General features: G+C 34.1%; 1 protein-coding gene across 4 annotated transcripts in view; it reads right to left on the reverse strand.

The window, feature by feature from the left end:
• Positions 1-21415, reverse strand: part of CSMD3 (CUB and Sushi multiple domains 3) — a 1160406-nt gene that overhangs the window by 983984 nt on the left and 155007 nt on the right. For all 4 annotated transcript variants that reach the window (XM_027574671.2, XM_027574666.2, XM_027574669.2 and 1 more), the window contains exon 3: positions 5729-5841. In XM_027574671.2, coding sequence (XP_027430472.2) covers positions 5729-5841 — 113 coding nt within the window. The remainder of the gene's footprint in view (positions 1-5728; positions 5842-21415) is intronic.

Consider the following 21415-nt stretch of genomic DNA (forward strand, 5'->3'; position numbering starts at 1 on the left):
GCTTAACCATCTGAGCCACCCAGGCGCCTTTCATTTATTCTTAAAAGTATTAAGGTAATGATCCATTAACTTCTTTTATGAACCTAATTTATCTTTATTGGTAGCAAACTGTTTAATATATTTAATTTTATTACATAAATTTATCTTGCTACAATTCACCTGTCGTGCCAGAACCATAATTAACTTGATCCTAAATTGTAAGCTCTTCATTACATTTTATGGTACTGCAGTTTAAATTTTTAAAATTTAGGAATTGAAAATAACCCCTAAAATTAAAAATCACTAAAGTCATTTGATGTTTTCAAGGATAAACTTTTATTTTTTAAAAGATTTTATTTATTTGACAAAGAGAGATAGCAAGAGAGGGAACACAAACAGGGGGAGTGGGAAAGGGAGAAGCAGGCTTCCTGCTGAACATAACCCAGGACCCCAGGATCATGACCCGAGGAAAAGCAGATGCTTAATGACTGAGCCACCCAGGCGCCCCTCAAGGACAAACTTTTAATAAACATGTGTGACAGATAGCTAAATAGAATGGTAAGTAGTACAAATATTCATTTGTATGTCAAGTATTTAAAAAAGACAAAGAAATATAGGTCACCCATAATATATGAAAGAATACATTTCAGCTTTTGTTTCATGTTGTTTCAATGTACAACATTATCAGTAATTTTTATTTTTACAATACTCTTTTGTACTAAACTCTATGTGATCCTACCCATTTAACTATAAATGGAATTATAGTTTATAGTTAGATATAAAAAAGGTCTCTAAAATGTATATGGTTTACATTTGTAGGGAATTTATACATATTTTTATGTTAATGTAATTTTTTGTTAAATTCTTGCTTATTACATTTTTTCATATAATTTTCTAAGGTGGGAAAATCCATGTAAAATGTTTAGCACTGTGATTGGCACAAAGAGATTACTCAGTGAATGAAGTGTTATTAGCCAAATTTCTGCATCTGATTTAAAATATAAAAATGATTTAACAGCATATTTTCTAAAGGTGAAACTTTTAACCCTTTTACCTATAAAAAATGATTATGCATCTTTGAAGTAAAATGTAAAAGAATTCTGTTATACAAAATAATTTTTAGCAGAAACTGGAATATATTTTGAATTCTGTTTGGCAGATTTAGAAAAGACCTAAGAGTATTTCTCACTATGAGCTCCATAGAACACAGATCTTACCAGGTTTATCCTGATTGAATTTTGAAAAATGATTATATGACTATTCAACCTAGTATATGTTAATGTTTCTCAAATTTACTGTTTCATAGAACTGTATTTTAGTCATTTGTTTTTATTAACATAAAAAATGAAACTAAAGTACTGTAAAAAAAAAAACTTGGGAAATAGTGACAAGATATTGAGGTGTATAGTAGACGGTAATGAGAAAAGATAAAGATAAATGCAGCTAGATATTAGTGGGGAAATTTTCCACAGAAGTTTAAGAACTCACAGCTTTGACTTCAAGGAATTTAAAAGAAAAGTGTTTCCAGTAAATGATTAAGAGCTCTTAACCTCGATCAAAATTTGTGAAACCCACCCTCCAGAGTTTTAAAGTAAATGCGCTGAAGTAGGGCAATAGAAGCTTGTAAGAACTGAGTTCTGTGAAGATCAGAGACTGACTTACATTTATCAATTATTTATTCTTTATTGGATTTACAACTGGAATTCCAATGCATTTTCTAGGAATTCATTCCATGTCTGATTCAGGATATGTAACTGGGGCCAAGAATTTTATATTTTACATTTTAACAAATTCTCCAGATGTCTCTGATGTATGTGGTCCAGTGTTGGCAGATTGAGAAACACAGATAGATACACAAATATTACTAATAAAGAGAGTTCTCATAAATTCTAATACACCAGGACAAGGTCTTAGGATACTTTGAAAGATTAAGATGAAAGGTACAGCAAAGGGGGTATAGTCAGTGGTATTGTAATAGAGTTGTGTGGTGACGGGTGGTAGCTACATTTGTGATGAGCATAGCATAACCTATGGATTTTTTGGATCACTAAGTTGTACACCTAAAAGTAACGTAACAGTGTGTCACTTCAAACAAAAGATAACTAGGAATGATTATATAGAGGAAAATGTAATGAAAATTAATGAGATTCAGATATTAGGATCATCTAAAAACAAAACAAAACATGCGGGTATAAATTTAGAGGAAATGTCCAGATTAGTAGATTAATTTTATTGTAGTAGGACTAGGGTCCAGAGTTGTAATTTGAGGTTAATTATGGAATGATAACTTGGATCCAAAATGTAGGAAATGAGGAGAATGAGCTTTGAAATTTCAAATTAAGTTTTCTGGACTTCACAATATGATAGTCCCGCCTTATCTGCAGTTTCGCTTTCCTCCACTTCAGTTACCCTGTATCAACTGTGGTCCGCGAGCAGATCATCCTCTTCTGAGGAAGCATCAGAAGGTCAGTTGTAGCCTAACTCTACATCAGAGTGCCTACGTCATTCACCTCACTTCACCTCATCACGTAGGCATTTTACCATCTCACAAGAAGGGTGAGTGCAGAATATTTTGATAGACACCATGTTCACAAAGTTTCATTACAGTATATTATTATGATTATTCATTTTATTATTGTTGTTAATGTCTTATTATGCCTAATATTTTAAAAGATTTATTTACTTTTTTAAAGATTTTATTTATTTATTTGAGAGAGGGTGAGAGAGAGAGCAAGCACGCACGAGAGGAGGGAAGGGCAGAAAGAGAGGGAGAAGCAGACTCCCCACTGAATAGGAGCCCAATGTGGGGCTCAATCCCGGGATTCCGGGATCATGACCTGAGCCGAAGGCAGATGCTTAACCGGCTGAGCCAACTAGGCAACCCAGACTTATTTACCTTTTTTTTTTTTTTTTTTTTTTTTTTAGTGGGAGTGTGAGAGACAGGGAAGGGGCAGAGGGGGAGGGAGAGAGAGAATCCTCAAGTAGACTCCCCACTGAGCACAGAGCCCAGAGGAGGTCAGGATTCTTCTCACAACCCGAGATCATTACCTGAGCTGAAATCAAGAGCGGGACACTTAATTGACTGTGCCACCCAGATGCCCCACTAATTTATAAACAAAGCTTTATCATAAGTATGTATGTATATGAGAAAATATAGTATATAGAGAATTAGGAACTATCCACGATTTCAGGCATCCACTGAAGGGCTTGTAACATATACCTTGTGATTAAGAGGCGACTACTATACACAAACTGGTCTTGACAGAATCATTGGCCATGGTTAAATAAATAAATACTTGCAGCTGTTCCCTCTGTAAAATGTTACATAGTGTCCCATGGTATGGTAGGACAAATGAAACCCATCCTTACTCTCCCCAACCCCCCAACCAAATATCTCTGGAATCAGTGAATATGTCATGGGACGAGGCAAAAAGAACCTTGCAAATGTAATTAAGTGTAAGGAATTTTACACAGGGAGATCAGACTTGATTACCCAGGTGGGTCCAATTTAATCACACAGGCCCTTAAAACAAGAACTTTCTCTACTTGAAGTCAGAGATGTGCTTCAGAAGGGGAAGTCAGAGAGATTTCGAGTATGAGGAGGATGCAGTGCACCCCTTGCTGGCTCTCAGATATAGGGCCCAAGTACAAGCAAGAGAGAGGCCTTCGGGAGCTGTGGGCACTGGTAGAGCCTTCTGATAAGAGACCAACCACCTGACATTTTTATTTCAGCCCTGCGAGACCCTGAACAGAAAAACTAGCAGAGACCACCAGGATTTCTCAGTTCCAGAACTGTGAGTTAATATATTTTCCTTTTAAGATGCTAAATTTGTGTTTATTTGTTAGAATAGCAATAGAAAACTAACAGAGGATAGAAGGTACCATCACAAATCAATGCTTGAAGATGTTCTCTAGCATGAATACCAATCACTCAATACTATATAGACACCTAATACCTTATATTTTAAGGCAGAACCTCCCAAACATATATTTAAATGTCATGAAGATCTACGAATCCATTTTTACAGAAGCAGGAACGACAGAAATTTCATGTTGTATATGTAGAAAAAATGGAGAGCTTTGAAAATATTTTTGAGTATTTCTCATGAAGCTTGACAGTCAAGCCGGAAAACATGGTAACATCCTAACTCATCTTCAGTGTTACTACATTTTCAGTGTACTTAGTACTTACTGAAAGAATAGACTAACCTAAAATATATTTATACTTTGATGAACAGAATACAGGTTTTCTATTAAGGAGCTTTAATGGAAATTTATTGTATTACTAACTCCTTCAATATTGCCAAAATTACACTTAAAATTAAACCTTTGTGTTTGTAGTGTTTTGAACTATGAATTAAGTTGCCAAGATAAAAATACTCAACTATTGTGAAAGCACCTTAGAAAAATAATGATTTCTACTAGCACAATGGAGGAGGAAAAAAGTCTTAGAATGCAGCCTTCCCTGCTAGACAAAAGATAGTTCAGAAATGTATTGGGTAGAAAATAGTGTTAAAAACTGCAGTGATGTGTCATTATTTAGGATATAAAAAAGAGAAAATATTTTTACTCAGTTGTTTGTTAAGGGATATTTTTTCTAGAGAGAAAGAGAGCACTAAGATGAAATGTTTGATTTAAAACTTTCCCCACATGCAAACTATTAACCTTTATACTAAAGCAGTTCTACTTTACATATGGTCTCCAGTGTGCTCTTTAAACATATCATATTTTGAATTATTATGTGCTTTAGAAAGTAACCACCCCTGCTACTGTATCTCTATCTATATTTGTGTATCTCTTAGGATGATTTTAGATCTGGTGTGATGAATTCTGGTAATATTGTCCTGGGGAGGTGAGTTGAAATTTCATATGCTATTCCTGTAGGTAGGAAGGGGCTCTTCCCTAAAGGAGGTGCAACTTCATTGTCAAATCCCATAAAAAAAATTACCAGTCCATGACCTCCATCTGAAACCTTCAGGAATAGAGCATTTTTATCATCAGAATTTATACATAAAAAAGGAACACAGGCAGATTCTGTATATTTTTAACACCATCAGCAGAGCCTGTGGTACCCCAAATTATCAAACAATATTTGCATAATGAAACATGAGTATCCACACTATGTGGGATAAATAAAGGTTATTAGTGGCCTCCAATTAGTTCAGGTCAGGCTTTGATGCCAAATTAGTTTGTTCCACCTTCTAGATAAAAGCTTTAGTTTCAGGAGCTTCTTAGTTTTCTTTTCTGTGGTTTTAGGGATTATGGATCTGTGGGACTGGAAAGGCTGGTTTCGAATGAAAGATGCAAACTCTTGTCTCTTAATAGACATTTTCTCTTGACTAACTTGTGGAGAAGACAGATTACCAGGTTATTTTTCTAGCAGAGCAAACAGGGTGGAATCTGCGATGCCTGAATCTTGAATCAGACCTTATTTCCTGTTACTTTCATATTGTTCGCTTTTGTTAATGTCTAACCCCATAATGGTTTCATGGTCTCATTTCCCAAGAAGATTTAAGGGAAAGATTTTCCTCTGTTCAGGTACACTGCAATGAAACATGAAAGCCTACTCATTCTAGCATTTTATTATATGTTAATGATTATTAAGAAGGTGACTCTCAGGATAGGATTTGAGATAACAGGATACACTGTATCTTCCTTCCTGGTGATTCTTCTTCCATTTCCATCCTAGAGAATTTTGGTTTGACTCTATTAGACTGGGTGGTGGTCCTTTTATATTGCCATCACTTACCTTCATAATATACTTTAAATCCATGAGCGCTAACTGCAAAATCACTGGTCAGACGTAGTGAGAACACAGATTTGGTACTCGTCACTGGCGGTGGCAGATGGAATCCTGTTAACCTAAAAACATAATGGAATTAATTGTTAGTATTATAGACATTTTACCTAATAGAGTTGAAAGAGCATTAAAAGTCATCTTATCATATCCCTAAGCTTTGTATAAGTAGGTGTGTGTGTGTGTGGGGGGTGGGGTGGGTGGGTGTGTGTGTGAGGATTTATAAACAAATTTATCACATATTGATAGTCACTCATCAAAAACAATTACTGTAGATATATATAAAGTTATTTACATACATGTTAATGTGTATGACTATTTATCATATCTATTACATATATCATCTCTACGAAAATACTGATTAATTTAGACTTTGGGAGATGAGTTGTGAGAGTATGTGTTTTTAGTATCTTTTGCTCCTTATTTTAACAACTGAATATTCAGAAGATATTTTTGTCAAATAAATAATTTTCCTGATAGTTTAGAATATATTTACACAGTGGGGAGTTTTTATTAAAATTTAATATTAAAGGAAGAGATGTGCTCTAAATAAATCTTGAAACTGAAAAGTCTACAAATGATGTGATTTTTGTTTTATTAGATTCTAAACTTTCAATAAATTCTATTAAATTTAATAGTTGCAGATTACTTTTTGGTTATATTTCATTTTTAAAAAGATTTTATTTATTTATTTGAGAGAGAGAAACTGAGTGTGTGTGTGTGAGAGAGAGAGAGACAGAGCACAAGGGGGGAGGGGCATAAGAGAAGCAGACTCCCCACTGAGCAGGGAGCCAGATGTGGGCTCTAGTCCCAGGACCCCAGATCATGACCTGAGCCAAAGGCAGATGCCTAACTGACTGAGCCACCCAGGCACCCCTATACTGCATATTTTTATAAAACAGATATTTGTCTGATATTTTTTATCCTTATTTTATTATGTATTTTGCAAATAACTTATTGCATATTGTTATAAGATTGATTATACAATTGATTTACAATTGATACTTTGTCTAAACTAGAAAAAAGAAATTAAAATTAAAAAAAAACACCTACACAGGATATAATTTTACTAAAACTAATGAAATACATAATTTTTAATTTTTCTATGAATTACCATTTGTTATTTATTTTCTCATTTTTATTATTAATATAATAAGAATTAGTAATTTTATGCAATGGAATCATACTATTTTTTATATACTTGCTATTTTTGCCCAACATTGCACATGTAGGATTAATCTACATTGAAATTACCATATATTTCATTGCTAGATAGCAATAATTCTCATTTGTCTCAGGTGTGTTTATACTCTTATTAAGAACCCCCAAAAGATTTTGTGGGCTAGATTTATCAGTATATACCCTATTTAAATTAAAACTGAGAATAATTTTTTACATGTGCATTTATTAATTTAAAAATAACCAGGATAGTGTGCCTGGGTGGCTCAGTTGGTTAAGCGACTGCCTTCAGCTCAGGTCATGATCCCAGGGTCCTGGGATTGAGCCCCACATCAGGCTCCCTGCTCAGCAGGGGGTCTGCTTCTCCCTCTGACCTTCTTCCCTCTCATGCTCTCTACCATTCTCTCTCTCTCTCAATAAATAAATAAAAATCTTTAAAAAAAGAAAACCAGGATAGGCACATTGCATGTTGACATAAATCATATTTTAATTCAAAATAATTATCTTTTCCAAAACAAAAATGACAAGAATGTATTGTATTCTGTTTTTGAAAATCTATTTAGTGGCACCTGGGTGGCTCAGTCGTTAAGCATCTGCCTTCGGCTCAGGTCATGATCCCAGGGTCCTGGGATTGAGCCCCGCATCAGGCTCCCTGCTCACTTGAGAGCCTGCTTCTCCCTCTCCCTCTGCAGCTCCCCCTGCTTGTGCTCTCTCACTCTTTTTCTCTCCCTATCAAATAGGTAAATAAAAATCTTTAAAAAAAAAAGAAAGAAAATATTTTTAATATCTGGCCTATTAACAGAAATCAGTTGGATTCTCATATCTAGTTCTTTTTTTTTTTTAAAGATTTTATTTATTTATTTGACAGAGAGAGAGACAGCAAGAGAGAGAACACAAGCAGAGGGAGAGGGAGAGGGAGAGGGAGAAGCAGGCTTCCCGCTGAGCAGGGAGCCTGATGCGGGGCTTGATCCCAGGACCCTGGGATCATGATCTGAGCTGAAAGCAGACGCTAATGACTGAGCTACCCAGGTGCCCCTCATAACTACTTCTTTATTCAATATTTTACAATATGTTATCTTGGTTGATGGGTATGAAGAACTCTGGCCTCACATATGTAGTTGGAAAAGGGAAGAGAATTCTAATGGCTTTTGCGGATAAGTGGATACTCTTCTTTGATAGTACACAAAAACTTTACAAGTTAGTTGCAATGTTGAATTCAAACCATATCAATTAATTTTTATACGCTGTGGCATTAAAATTCATTGCTTCACCTTGTTTCTATGATGGGTCCTTTTTACCCATGCAATTTTTAACATGTATTAGTACTTTGGAATACATTCGTTCTTTTTTTTTTATTCATTCAGTGAGTTTGATCTTCTAAATGTTGATACATTTTATTATAAAGTATCAAAAAAATCACATTTATTTTTATTATTGCTACCTGATCTCATTAGAAAAATCTTTAAACTTGGGGAAGCTCTAAAACTTATAGTAATGGATTGAAGTTTTCCAGAATTCTAATTTTTTACTTGGAAACTTAGATTTTTGTCATAGACAACAAATCCTGTCAATTGTTTTCCCTTGAAATAAAAATTCAGGTTCACTGTTTGTGTGTGTGTGTGTGTTGGAAAAAATATATAACAAATACCCAAGTTTGACTAACTGTAGTTTATGTTAGTCACTCGAGTAAAAAGAATGTTCCATGAAAATGTGGCCAGTTCAGTTGACAACTCAATTATGCAACTGTTTTTCCTTGGAACAACCATCATATTTTGGTAGGCATAAGAAGGTTCTATGTTTTTTTGTTTCTTATTTTTTTTTTATTTTTTGCATACTTTCCATTTTGTTACACAGGTCATTTAAAAGTGGGGAATTACAGGGTAGACATTTAATGAAATAACTACAGCATCAACAAGAATATTAAGTACAATGGAATTTTTTTCCACACTGAAAGTGTGTGGCAGTAAAGAATACAATGACTAATGACTATTTGTACAGTTTGAGGTCACTAATTGCGAGGTTTTCAGGCACCAGCAGTTTTACCCACCATTACTTTTGTACTATGAGGACAAATGTCAACACAATGAAAATGGTGTGAATAATGTCTCAGTGTTATTATGGAAACAGTTTTGATCTTGTGGACCCCCTAAAAATGTCTCAGGACCTTCAAGGATCCACGGATCACATTTTGAGAACCACTGCCAAATAGGAATCTATTGCAAAAAATATACCACACCAAATTTATACATTCTATTGTTGATGGACATTTGGGTTGTTTATAATTTGTGTTTTCATCAACATTCTTGCAAAAGTTCACTTGTACACACTTACTTGGCAGTTCCTCTAGTGTTTTAAACATTTAAAGCTTTAAATTTTCCTCTTTCTGCTGCATGAGCTACATGATTTCCTGTTTCGCTCATGATTAGAAGTATATCTCTATGAGTTGCTTTAGTTATGTCTTCTTACCAATGTATATCTCATTTGCATTTCAATTAGATAACATTTTCTGTATGAATTTAATCCTTTGAAATTCTTGAGATTTGCTCTATGGGTCCGATGTTGTATTTTTTATTACATACCTAGTTTCCTTATAAAGGAAAGCATATTAATTTTCTATTCCTAATCCAAATTACCATAACCTTAACACCCATTATTAATTAGCTCATAGTTACATAGGTCTTGGTAGAGTGTAGCTCAACTGGTTCTCTGCTTTGAGCCTCATGAAGCTGAAATCAAGGTGTTAGCTGGGCTGCATTGCTTCTAGAACCTTGGGAGCAGAATTTGCTTTCACTTCCCATATAACACTGTTGCCAGAATTAAATTCTATGCAGTTGTAGGACTAAGGTTCTGTTTCCTTGCCAGCTGTTGACTTGGGGTCATTCTCAGCTTTTAGAGATTGCTTGCATTTCTCAGTTTGAGACCTCCTTCCTCCATCTTCAGAGTCAGCAAGGGGAGTCCAAGTTCTCATTCTGTAATTCTTTTTGGCCTTTCCCTCTACCTCATCCTTCTGCTGCTGCCTCTTCTGCCTCCAGATGGAGAGAGTTCTCAACTTTTCTATGCTCATGTAATTAAACTGTGTTCAAATTGATAATTCAGATATCTTCTATTATAACATCTGTCTCAATTCCATTTGCCAAGTTATTTTTGCCATGTGATATATTCACAAGTTCTTAGAGAACCATTATTCTGGGATCATTCTGGCTCCTATAATGGGTATTTATCATTGGCTAGGAACAGTGTTCAATATATCTTTTAGATAAATTTGTTAATCATGTTCAAGTGTTCTCTGTGCTGACTATATTTTTAAAATCTGATCTACTAGTTACTGAAAGAGATATGCTAAAATCTCACAAGAGGATTATAGATTTTTATATTTTTCCTTGTAGTTATGTCATTTTAAAATATACTTGGGGGCTACATTAATAGGTGTGTGCAAGTTTAAATTATTATATTTCCTGGCAAATTGAACATTTTATTTTTTATGAAGTGCTACCCTGTTTTGTTTCTTTTGGGGAGGGGTGCAGAGGGAGAGGGAGAGAGAGAATTACTTAAGCATATTCCATGCCCAGCACAGAGCCTGATGTAGGGCTCGATCTCACAACCCTGAGATCATGACCTGAGGTGAAATCAGGAGTCAGATGCTTACATGACTGAGCCACGCACATGCCCCTAATCTATGTCTAATAATGATTTGATCTTAAACTTTATCTTACCTGGCAGTAATAAATCTATAACTTAATTTACTAGAATTAGTCTAGAACATCTTTTAACTTTCAACCTTTTGGTATCCTTATTTTTTAAAAATGTGTCACTTATGACCAGAATATACTAGACTATATTTTTATATACATAAAACATTATGCTTTTATAAATTAATTATATAATACTGGTCTTTTTGTTTATAAATATGTTCAATAAACTATAACTTACAGAGGATTACAACAAATCAAAATTGCACATACTGTTGAATTTTCACAAATTAAATATTTCAGATCAAGAAATAAAACACTGCAAGAAATATTGAATGTCCGCTTATGTTTCCACCCATTCATTACAATCTCACTCCTCCCCAAAGATAACCACTCACCTGACTTCTAGCTAAACAAATTAATTTTGCATGTTTTAAAGCTTTATATAAATGAAATTGTATGTAATGAAATTATTTCACTCTGACTTCTTTTACTCAGCCTTATGTTTGTACTACTGTAGTAGTAGTATGGAAATTAACTTTCATTACTATATAGGATTTCATTTTATACTTCAATCTATTTAGCCATTCTACGGCTAGTGGAGTTTTCTTTTTCCAGTTGGGTCTTTTATAAATTATACTGCCATAAACTTCTGTTTACATGCATACATACATATTTCTTTAAAAAAAAAGATTTTATTTATTTATTTGACAGAGAGAGGCACAGGGAGAGGGAACACAAGCAGGGGGAGTGGGAGAGGGAGAAGAAGGCTTCCCACAGAGCAGGGAGCCCAATGCGGGGCTCGATCCCAGACCCTGGGATCAATACCTGAGCAGAAGGCAGACACTTAACGACTGAGCCACCCAGGCGCCCCATACATACATACATACTTCTATTGGGAATATATCTAGTGGTGGAATTGCAGGTTCATGGAGTAACTAATTAGTTATTAAATAACTTTCTAGATGTTTTAAAACTTCTTGATATGAAGATGTATAAATAAAATATTTCTCATTTTAAATGCTCATACTATTTTTTTCACACAAAAAAAGACAAAAACAACCAAGAAACATTGTCAGGAAGGAAAAAAAAAGGATGAATGGTTTTGCAGCACACAAGAATTCTGAAAAACTACTTACATCATAACCTGCTATGCTGTTATGACTGTTAGATTTGTACACCTAACGTTACATTTTGAGTGATGGCCCTCCAAAATTACCCAGGCTCTAGTACCTGGAATTTTAAAATATTTCACCTTACATGACAAAAGAAATGTTATAGATGTGATTAAATTAGGATTTTAAGACTGGGAGATTACCCTAGATTATCTGGATGGGTCCAGAGTAATCACAAGGGTCTTTAGAGGGAAACGGGACTAATGATGTACTATATTTTGGCTAATTAAATTTAAATTTAAAAAGGGGGGAAATAAAATTAATTAATTAATTAATTTTTTAAAAAGGGAAACAGGATCCTAGGATCGAGCCCCACATTGGGCTCCCTGCTCAGCAGGAAGCCTGCTTCTCCCTCTCCCACTCCCCCTGCTTGTGTTCCCTCTCTTGCTGTGTCTGTCTCTGTCAAATAAATGAAATCTTAAAAAAAAGGTGGGGGGGCGCTTGGGTGGCTCAGTTGGTTAAGCGACTGCCTTCGGCTCAGGTCATGATCCTGGAGTCCTGGGATCGAGTCCCACATCGGGCTTCCTGCTCAGCAGGGAGTCTGCTTCTCCCTCTGACCCTCCTCCCTCTCGTGCTCTCTATCTCTCATTCTCTCTCAAATAAATAAATAAAAATCTTTAAAAAAAAAAAAGGAAACAGGAGGGTTAGAGAGAGAGAGTAGGAGACGGGATAACAGAGCAGAGGTTAGAGTGATGTGATTGCTGGCTGTGAAATTGGAAGAGGGATGTAAGGCAAAGAATGGCAAGCAGCCTCCACAAGCTGGAAAAGGCAAGGAACAGATTCTCTTCTAGAGCCTCCAGAAGGAAGACAGACCTGTCTACACCTTGATTTCAGCCCAGTTAAGCCCATTTTGGGCTTCAGTTTTCCAGACTGCCAAATAACAAATTTATGTTGTTTAAACTATTAAGTAATTTGTTGCCCCAGCAATAGGAAACCAACCCATAGCTGTCTTTTAGATTTGGAATATAGATTTTTTTAAGTGTTTAAAATATTAACTTATTCTCTAGAACCCCTTAGACCCTAGTGACCACTCTAAGTTACTGAGACCCATGTTGATCTGCAACATGAGGAGATTCAAAGCCTACTAGTGCAAAATTTGACAGTAACTTTAAAAGAAAAATTTCTCTGTACAGGTGAAATATGCAATTTCACCCTCACATTAGAAGGCACAAGAGAATGGGAGAAATTAAATAACTTGATCAAGTTCATAGTAGAGCCAGGTCTAAAACTATGGCTTATTGTGTCCCATTTTCTATCGAACATGCTGTTTATCCTGTCATTGTCTTCGACACACTGATTAAATCCAAATATTAAATATAAAAATAGACACAATTATTTTACATGCAATCTCATTTTACGCCCATTCATGTATATTAAATAATCAATATTTTTAGACAATATTTAGGACACTGTACCATTTAAATTACCCAAGATGATAGTGAAGGACAATGCAGAGTATGTTTTCCTTTTTTGGAAACTAGTTTTCTGCAGTTTTCTATAAATAATCAGCATGAGTGACATGTTGCATAATGTAAGATTCTTTTCTTTCTCATTTCAATAAATAAGGAAGGATGTGTTTTAGACTTATTTCCATGATAGTTGCATCATTATGTGGATTTTCACTAACTTGTTTTCCTCCTTCCTGTAATACATTGCTTGACTGATCTGAAAATAAACACTTTCAGTCACGAAACCTATTATTGAGCTTCTATTTTTTTTTAACTTTGTAGATACTATTTTTTTTACAAATTGGACATTTGTGGCAATTCTGCATTGAGCAACTCTGTTGGCACTGTTTTTCCAACTGCATTTGCTCACTTAGTATCTTTGTGTCACATTTTGGTAATTCTTGCAATATTTCAAACTTTTTCATTATTATATTTTTCATGGTGACCTGTGATCATTGATCTTTGATGTTACTATTAGACCCTGTTACTATTAACTGACTTACTGTAATCTCATGATAAAACTTTAGGGGTTGAGGAGTTGCTTCTTATGGATGAGCAAAAAAAATGGTTTCTTGAGGTAGAATCTACTCCTGCTGAAGATGCCATGAAGATTGTTGAAATGACAACAAAGGATTTAGAATATTGCATAATTAGTTGATAAAGCAGTGGCAGAATATGAGAGGATCGACTCAATTTTGAAAGATGTTCTGCTGTGGGTAAAACGCTACCAAACAGCATTGCATGCTACAGTGAAATTCTTCATGAAAAGAAGAGTCAATTGACATGGCAAACTTCATTGTTTTCTTAAGAAATTGCCACAGCCACCCCAGTCTTCCGCAACTGCAACCCTGATCAGTCAGCAGCCATCATCATGGAGGCAAGACCCTACACCAGCAAAAAGATTATGACTCACTGAAAGCTCAGAGATTGGTTAGCATTTTTTAGCAATAAAGTATATCTTAAATTATGTCATTATTTTTACATAATGCTATTGCACACTCAATAGACTATGGTGTAGTGTGTAGACACAGCCTTTTTTTTTTAAGATTTTATTTATTTATTTGACAGAGAGAGAGAGCACACAAGCAGGGGGGAGCAGCAGAGGGAGAGAAGCAGGCTCTTTGCTGAGCAGGGAGTACAGTGTGGGGCTCGATTCTAGGACCCTGGCATCATGACCTGCGCTGAAGGCAAATGCTTAACCAACTGAGCGACCCAGGTGCCCCTAAACACAGCTTTTATATGCACTGGGAAACCAAAAAAAAAAAAATACATTTGACTTGCTTTATTGCATTATTCACTTTATTGCAGTGGTCTATAACTAAACCTTCAATGTTTCTAAGGTATGTCTTTTCTTGACAAGACTTCATTTATAAGTTAATATTTATGTGTGATTATTTATTAAGCATCTCTCTTCTCTTTTGGACACTAATCTTTGTGAAGTCCTTGGAATTCACTAGTTTATCATCAGTGCTTTCATGCAGTACATATCATGTAAGAGGTCCCTCAATAAATAGCTGTTAATTTAATGAATTACAGTGGGTGGTAGGAGAACATGAACACCATCAGAACAGTTTCTTTTTCAAACCAAAAACTGTGTTCTTGTAACAGTGTTCTCAAGAATCATAAGAATGTAAGGGGACTTCAATTGTTAAGAAAATTCAGATAGTCTATGTAGAAACTCCTGTTTAGAAAGACTTATTTTTCACCATAATATTAACCTCAAAAGTTAAAGGAAGATCATATATCTTATGCACTTCTTTTTTTTTTTTTTTTTTTTTTTTTTTTTTTTTTTTTTTTTTTTTTTTTTTTTTTTTTTAAAGATTTTATTTATTTATTTGAGAGAGAGAATGAGAGATAGAAAGCACGAGAAGGAAGAGGGTCAGAGGGAGAAGCAGACTCCCTGCTGAGCAGGGAGCCCGATGCGGGACTCGATCCCGGGACTCCAGGATCATGACCTGAGCCGAAGGCAGTCGCTTAACCAACTGAGCCACCCAGGCGCCCTATCTTATGCACTTCTATTTGAAGTACCTTTCGGTTACTTTAAAACTATAGTTTTAAAACTTATTTTTCAGGTAAAACTAGTATGATTTTTATTTTAATATGAATTATAAATTACAATATTTAAATATACATGTATTACACTTGATCTTAACATGTCTTCTAGGTAATCTGAAAGCGTAACATTTTATGGATAAACATGATCTTTTCCCATAGAGTCATTTGTACTGATTTAGGTACTTGTACAATTTGGTGTTTTGCATATATTGATTGTTAAATTAATAAATTATCAATTGTATTTCCTCATATTGTTGTATGGTAAAATTGCATAGTGAATGACATTTTAGTTCCTTTGAAAAGAATACTAGAGTGTAACTCTATTTTCTCTGACTTATAACTGAAGAAATCACAGTTTAGAAATGATCAGTAAATAGTTTAAATTCATACTGTTGGTAAGCAGTGGAACAAAGATATAAACCCGTAACTTCTAAGTCCAATCTATTTCTTTTCCCATGATGATTTTTCTCATAAGGAACGTGATTTTTTTTCATGAGGGCAGGATGCATATTTAACTCCTCTTTGTTTCCCCACAATGGCCATATAAATTTCTTAACAGATATTTAGAATAGATAAAAACATAATTTTACTCACATGATGGCTTTAAGTAGTTGAAACTGGTAAAAACTGTGTTACAGTTTTAGACCTGGCTCTACTATGAACAGTAGTTTTTTCTTTAAGCATTTCCTCTTACAAAGATTCAGGACATTAATGATGTTTAACACTGTAATAAGTAAATACTTTTAGGGAGAATTAAATAATGAACTTATAACTTTATATCAATGAATAATATGAAAAATACTAAAATAATCAGTAATTAATGCAAAATTGAAATTTAAATTACAAGAAAGTCATTTATAATGTCAATGTATATGCTCTTTAAATAAGAGGCTGTTTAAGAATTTTTAAAAAATTAATGTCAATGTGCCATTTTACAGCTTAATATAATGGGAACACTTAGAGCATCAAGGCTGATGGATAAGAGTGATACCTGTCTCATTACGTAAATAAGGTTATCAGCTCTTAACAGTGAGATGTTATTTCTAAGATAACATCTTAGAATTCTAAGTAGATATTTAAATATATGTGTGTGTATTTAATGTCCCTATCAGTCAATTACAATATTTTAAACTTTCTCTAGTTAGAGAATAAATGTAAAAAACATATTTTTAAGTTAAAAGGCTATTAGGATATTACTGCTTATAATGAGATTGGGTGGAAACAGACATGGGGAGTGGAAAAGACAAAGAGAGAGAGAACAAGCTTTATTTTAAAACAAAGGTGGTAACATTACCCCAAATCCCAGGAATTTGTGATGGTTAAATAAGAGAATTCACGTCAAATGGCACGGTATATTTTCTGGAATCTAAGAAATAGCCGCTTAGTGTTAGTTTCATTAGCACTTTGACTCAAATCCACTTTCATTTGCATTCCATGTCATGCTTTGGCTAGGATAAATTGTATTATAACACCAGCATTATCATGGTAATTTCTCATTACTCACAGTGAGAAATTTGATATGAGTTATCTTACAATTTTACTCTGGTTATACAGTTCTTAAAAATGGTCCAAGTGATTTACAGGGAATTCTTTGCTGAAGTTAACTGTTAATCTATTTAATTTCAAAATGAATGTGAAAACCACAGGAACAAGTAGATATTTAAAGCAATGACTGTTCTGTGAGAATAAATCATGCATATCCTATTGATATTGGGTACATGAAGCACAGCACAATAATTCATGGTTATGTCAAGATGTCACTAATTGTAATATCAAAGGAAAAGATGGCTGTGGCAATATTTGAATAATTATATCATTTATTGGGAGTAAATGAGCTGAAACTTCTCTCAAATATAAAATTCCTGAAAAAGGCATCTTGTGTGAAAAAGGCAAATTCACAACGTTAGGAACATGCGCCTAGGTATAGGTCTAGATATGGAAATGAATATAGATACTGATATACCTATGGATATGGTAGGGATTGGGGTAGATATAGATATGACGATGAACATAATAAGATAGACCTAGAAAGGTAGTTGACTAGTATTCATTTCCACTCTTTTATATTCTTTCCACTGTATCAAAGTACCGGTAAATCTTGGAATTACGCTTGCCAGAATACATCTCTTGCCAGCATTGTTCTCTATTAGATTTTGCCACTTCCATAAGATTTGGAATGTGAATTAAAAGTGTAAGTTATTATTATGTCTTGGCAGGTAGGTGCATGGAATTTAGCAGGTGTTAGAGGTGAGATTTTTCTGTCACCTTATCAGAATTCTTCTTTAAAGCAAATGATGTTACAAACAATTGAGCTCATCACGGGGTTTCCTACAGTTTCTACAAATGTCTGATTTCCTGAAAGCTGGTGAATGTTCTCCGTGACCTTCATTCCTCAACCTTAAATTCATTATTCTTGTTATTATTTTCTTTTTTGTTATTACATATTTTCATGCTTTAATTATTTCAGGATTTTTCCCTTATTTTCTAAACCCTAAAGATGCACAAATATTATAAAACCACTATTCTGGGAGAAAACTTTTTCTTCCCTCAAAAACACAGTATGAGAATGTCATCAACTCACTGTATCTAGAGTTACTCCATTTACATAAAACTCATTCTTACACCAGTCAGAATGGCTAAAATTAACAAGACAGGGAACAACAAATGTTGGCGAGGATGTAGAGAAAAGGGAACCCTCCTACACTGTTGGTGGGAATGCAAGCTGGTGCAGCCACTCTGGAAAACAGTATGGAGGTTCCTCAAACAGTTGAAAATAGAGCTACTGTATGATCCAGCAATTGCACTACTGGGTATTTACCACAAAGATACAGATGTAGTGAAAAGAAGGAGGACATGCACCCCAATGTTCATAGCAGCAATGTCCACAATAGCCAAACTGTGGAAGGAGCCAAGATGTCCTTCAACAGATGAATGGATAAAGAAGATGTCATTCATATATACAATGGAATATTACTCAGCCATCAGAAAGGATGAATACCCACCATTTACATCAACATGGATGGAACTGGAGGGGATTATGCAAAGTGAAATAAGTCAAAGAAACACAATTATATGGTTTCACTCACATGTGGAACATAAGGACTAGTGCAGAGGACAATAAGGTTGGTGGTGGGGAACTGAATGGGAAGAAATCAGAGAGGAGACAAACCATGAGAGACTCTGAACTCTGGGAAACAAACTGAGGGTTGTGGAAAGGGAGCAGAGCATCTGGGTGATGGGCATTAAAGAGGGCATGTGGTATGATGAGCACTGAACTAATGAATCATTGAACATTATATCAAAAAGTAATGATATACTGTATCTTGGTTAATTGAATTTAAATTTTAAAAATCTGAAAATAAAATTAAAAAAAACAATAACATAAACTTATTCTTTCCAGTGACTTTGGAGTTTCATCTTCAGGATCAACATTTTATCCAGGACCTATGCAATATATTACTAGAAAGTTTCTTCAAAATTCAGCATTTTGAATTTTTTCTCTATCTTGTGCAAATATTGCCAAACTTTCATAATGTCCCTTCTTTCTGATATTTTATTTTATTATTTTATTTTATTATTTATTTTATTTTTTGGTTCATTGAACTGCTTATCTTTAAAGCTATAAATGACCATAATTCCCCAAAGACAGTGTAGTTGAACCACTGAAAACACTTGAGGTGTTTTGTACATGCAGTTATAGTGGGCAATTAATGAATGCCAGACACTTAAATCTACTTTACAGTGTCCCCAACTTGCATAATCACCTGCAATTGTTAATGAGTGTATTTTTTTCCAAATTTGGGGTTTTAAGAAGTGTTGAAGTTATGACTATAAGCTTGGATTCTAGAATATACAACTGGAAAACACATATTCTACTGCTTATCAGCAATTTGAGATTGGGTAAGGTATTTTATCCCAATAAACTATGGAATTATCCCATAGTTATATTGTGAGGATTAAGTGGGATAATGCTTGTAAAAATTTAGCACAGTGCCTAGCACATGCTAAATGCTATTTTTACCATAATTTTGGTGATAAACCTACCCAGGGCTCATCTAATTAGTATAAAGACATTAAATGATAACTCTGGTGCTGGACTTCCTGGAGTAAATCTCAGTGTTGCCATTTGCTATTGTGCGACATTGGGCAGGTTACTTCTCCCCCCATCTGTTTTCTCACTGGCAAGATGTTAATGAAGATAGTTCCTACTCCTAAAGTTTTTGTCAGTTTTAAATAAGTTAATACAAGTACATCACTTGGAATAATATCTGGCATTTAGCAGGTATTTGCTACTATTGCTGTTCACCCCTGATAACAGATGTGAGAATTAGAAAGTTCTTTCATAACCAATCAGAATTTTCTTCCTGTAGCACCCAATTATTGATACTTACAATTGACTTGGATTATGTAACTAAGTGTAATTCTTCAAGCATGTGGTATTATGCTCTTCTAAATTGGGTTTTCCTCCCTCCAAGTTTAGCATTCTTAGGGCTTTTATTTTGGGTATAAAATTAGTCAAGACCCATTATATGCTGCTTGCTTAAAGTAAATGTAAGGCAGAACTATGAGCAAGAAAGAGATGAGAACATTTATTACATCCCCAGTCATTGATAAATCTTTGCAATTAGGAAGAGGGAAGGAGAGAAAAGGGAGGAAGAGATGGGATGAGACCCTATGTGTCTTTAGAAACCTGAAATGCTTGACATTGAGTGAGGTGATCCTCCCCCCATACCTGCTACCTTTCTCTTGGTACATTCCAAAGACCTCTAACAGGCAGTATTATACAAACCTTATCATGTGAATTTTACTGTATTTCTTACGGTCCTCTACGTTCACTAAGGAAAAAAAAGGACCCTACAAATGTATTTTGTATTCTTCCATATTGACAATTGTTTGATCCATTTATCCAATACACATAGATAAGAGTTTAACTCAAAATTAATGGCTCATTCTGTTTCCCAGAAAGATATTAGCAAAACACAAAAATTATATGACATGTTCTTTATCTATAAAACATGGCTATATTAGAAGTTAGGAACTTGCGCCTATATTAGAAGTATGGGATTTTGTTTGTCTATTTTTTCCAGGTATTAATGGTTTGTTCTTAAAAGAGAAATGACCACACATTTAATCAATGTCCCTACAGAGATATATAATATAGATATATATGTTCTATGTTCTATATTTGATATGGTCCAATGATGAAGACAAATTAAAATTTTATTTAACCTGAAATGGCTTTGGGAAAGATTTTGAGATTCTACACTACTCACCAGTTTTATGGACTTAGATATAGCATTAAATTGTACACAGAGTAAATAAAGCATTGCAGTTGGAGCATTTTAAATAAAGCTTTATGCTAGTAATGATTAAAGATGTTTTGATAAAGATACTATACAATTTAACCTAAATATTCTAAAACTAAGAAAAGTAGGGGCTCTTTTTCAGAACAGGTTTGGTTCTGTTTTTAAATCGGTATTTTGTCTTCAAAGATATCAAATAGAAGCAATTGAGAATATAACTACCCTAACAGAGTGTACATAACCATTAATTTTACCCATTGTGCTCAACATCACTTTCCTACAAATTTTCACAACTGTCTTTGAGGTGGTTATCTCTTTATATATGTAAATATATACACACAACATGTGAATGACATAGCCTTTTGAAAACATTCTCTAATGATTTTAGGTTAAATAAAATTATAATCTGTCTTCATTGGAATACATCATAAAGAAAATATTAATATGAGAATGTGGTGACATAGAACATATGTGCAATCATTTCTCTACCTAATTAGTGTATTTGGACATGATTTATGAACTAATTTAGTGTTATCAAATAATAATTTTATGTCAAATGCAAAATCATCAGTCCATTAATCGATTATTTTAAAATAATAGTAATTCAGATCCAAACATGTTAAATTGGACAATTGTTTAAAATTAAATATTAAATTATGTCTATATTGTTATGGACTGTCTTACTGTATATAAGGTATTTTTTAAAAATCACTTACAGTATCAAAAGAATTATAATTGAATAATTGAATTTTATACTTCATAACACTGAAGATGATTAAATCCAATAAAT

This window comes from Zalophus californianus, chromosome 4, assembly GCF_009762305.2.
Source record: "Zalophus californianus isolate mZalCal1 chromosome 4, mZalCal1.pri.v2, whole genome shotgun sequence".
In the NCBI taxonomy this organism is placed as follows: Eukaryota; Metazoa; Chordata; class Mammalia; order Carnivora; family Otariidae; genus Zalophus; species Zalophus californianus.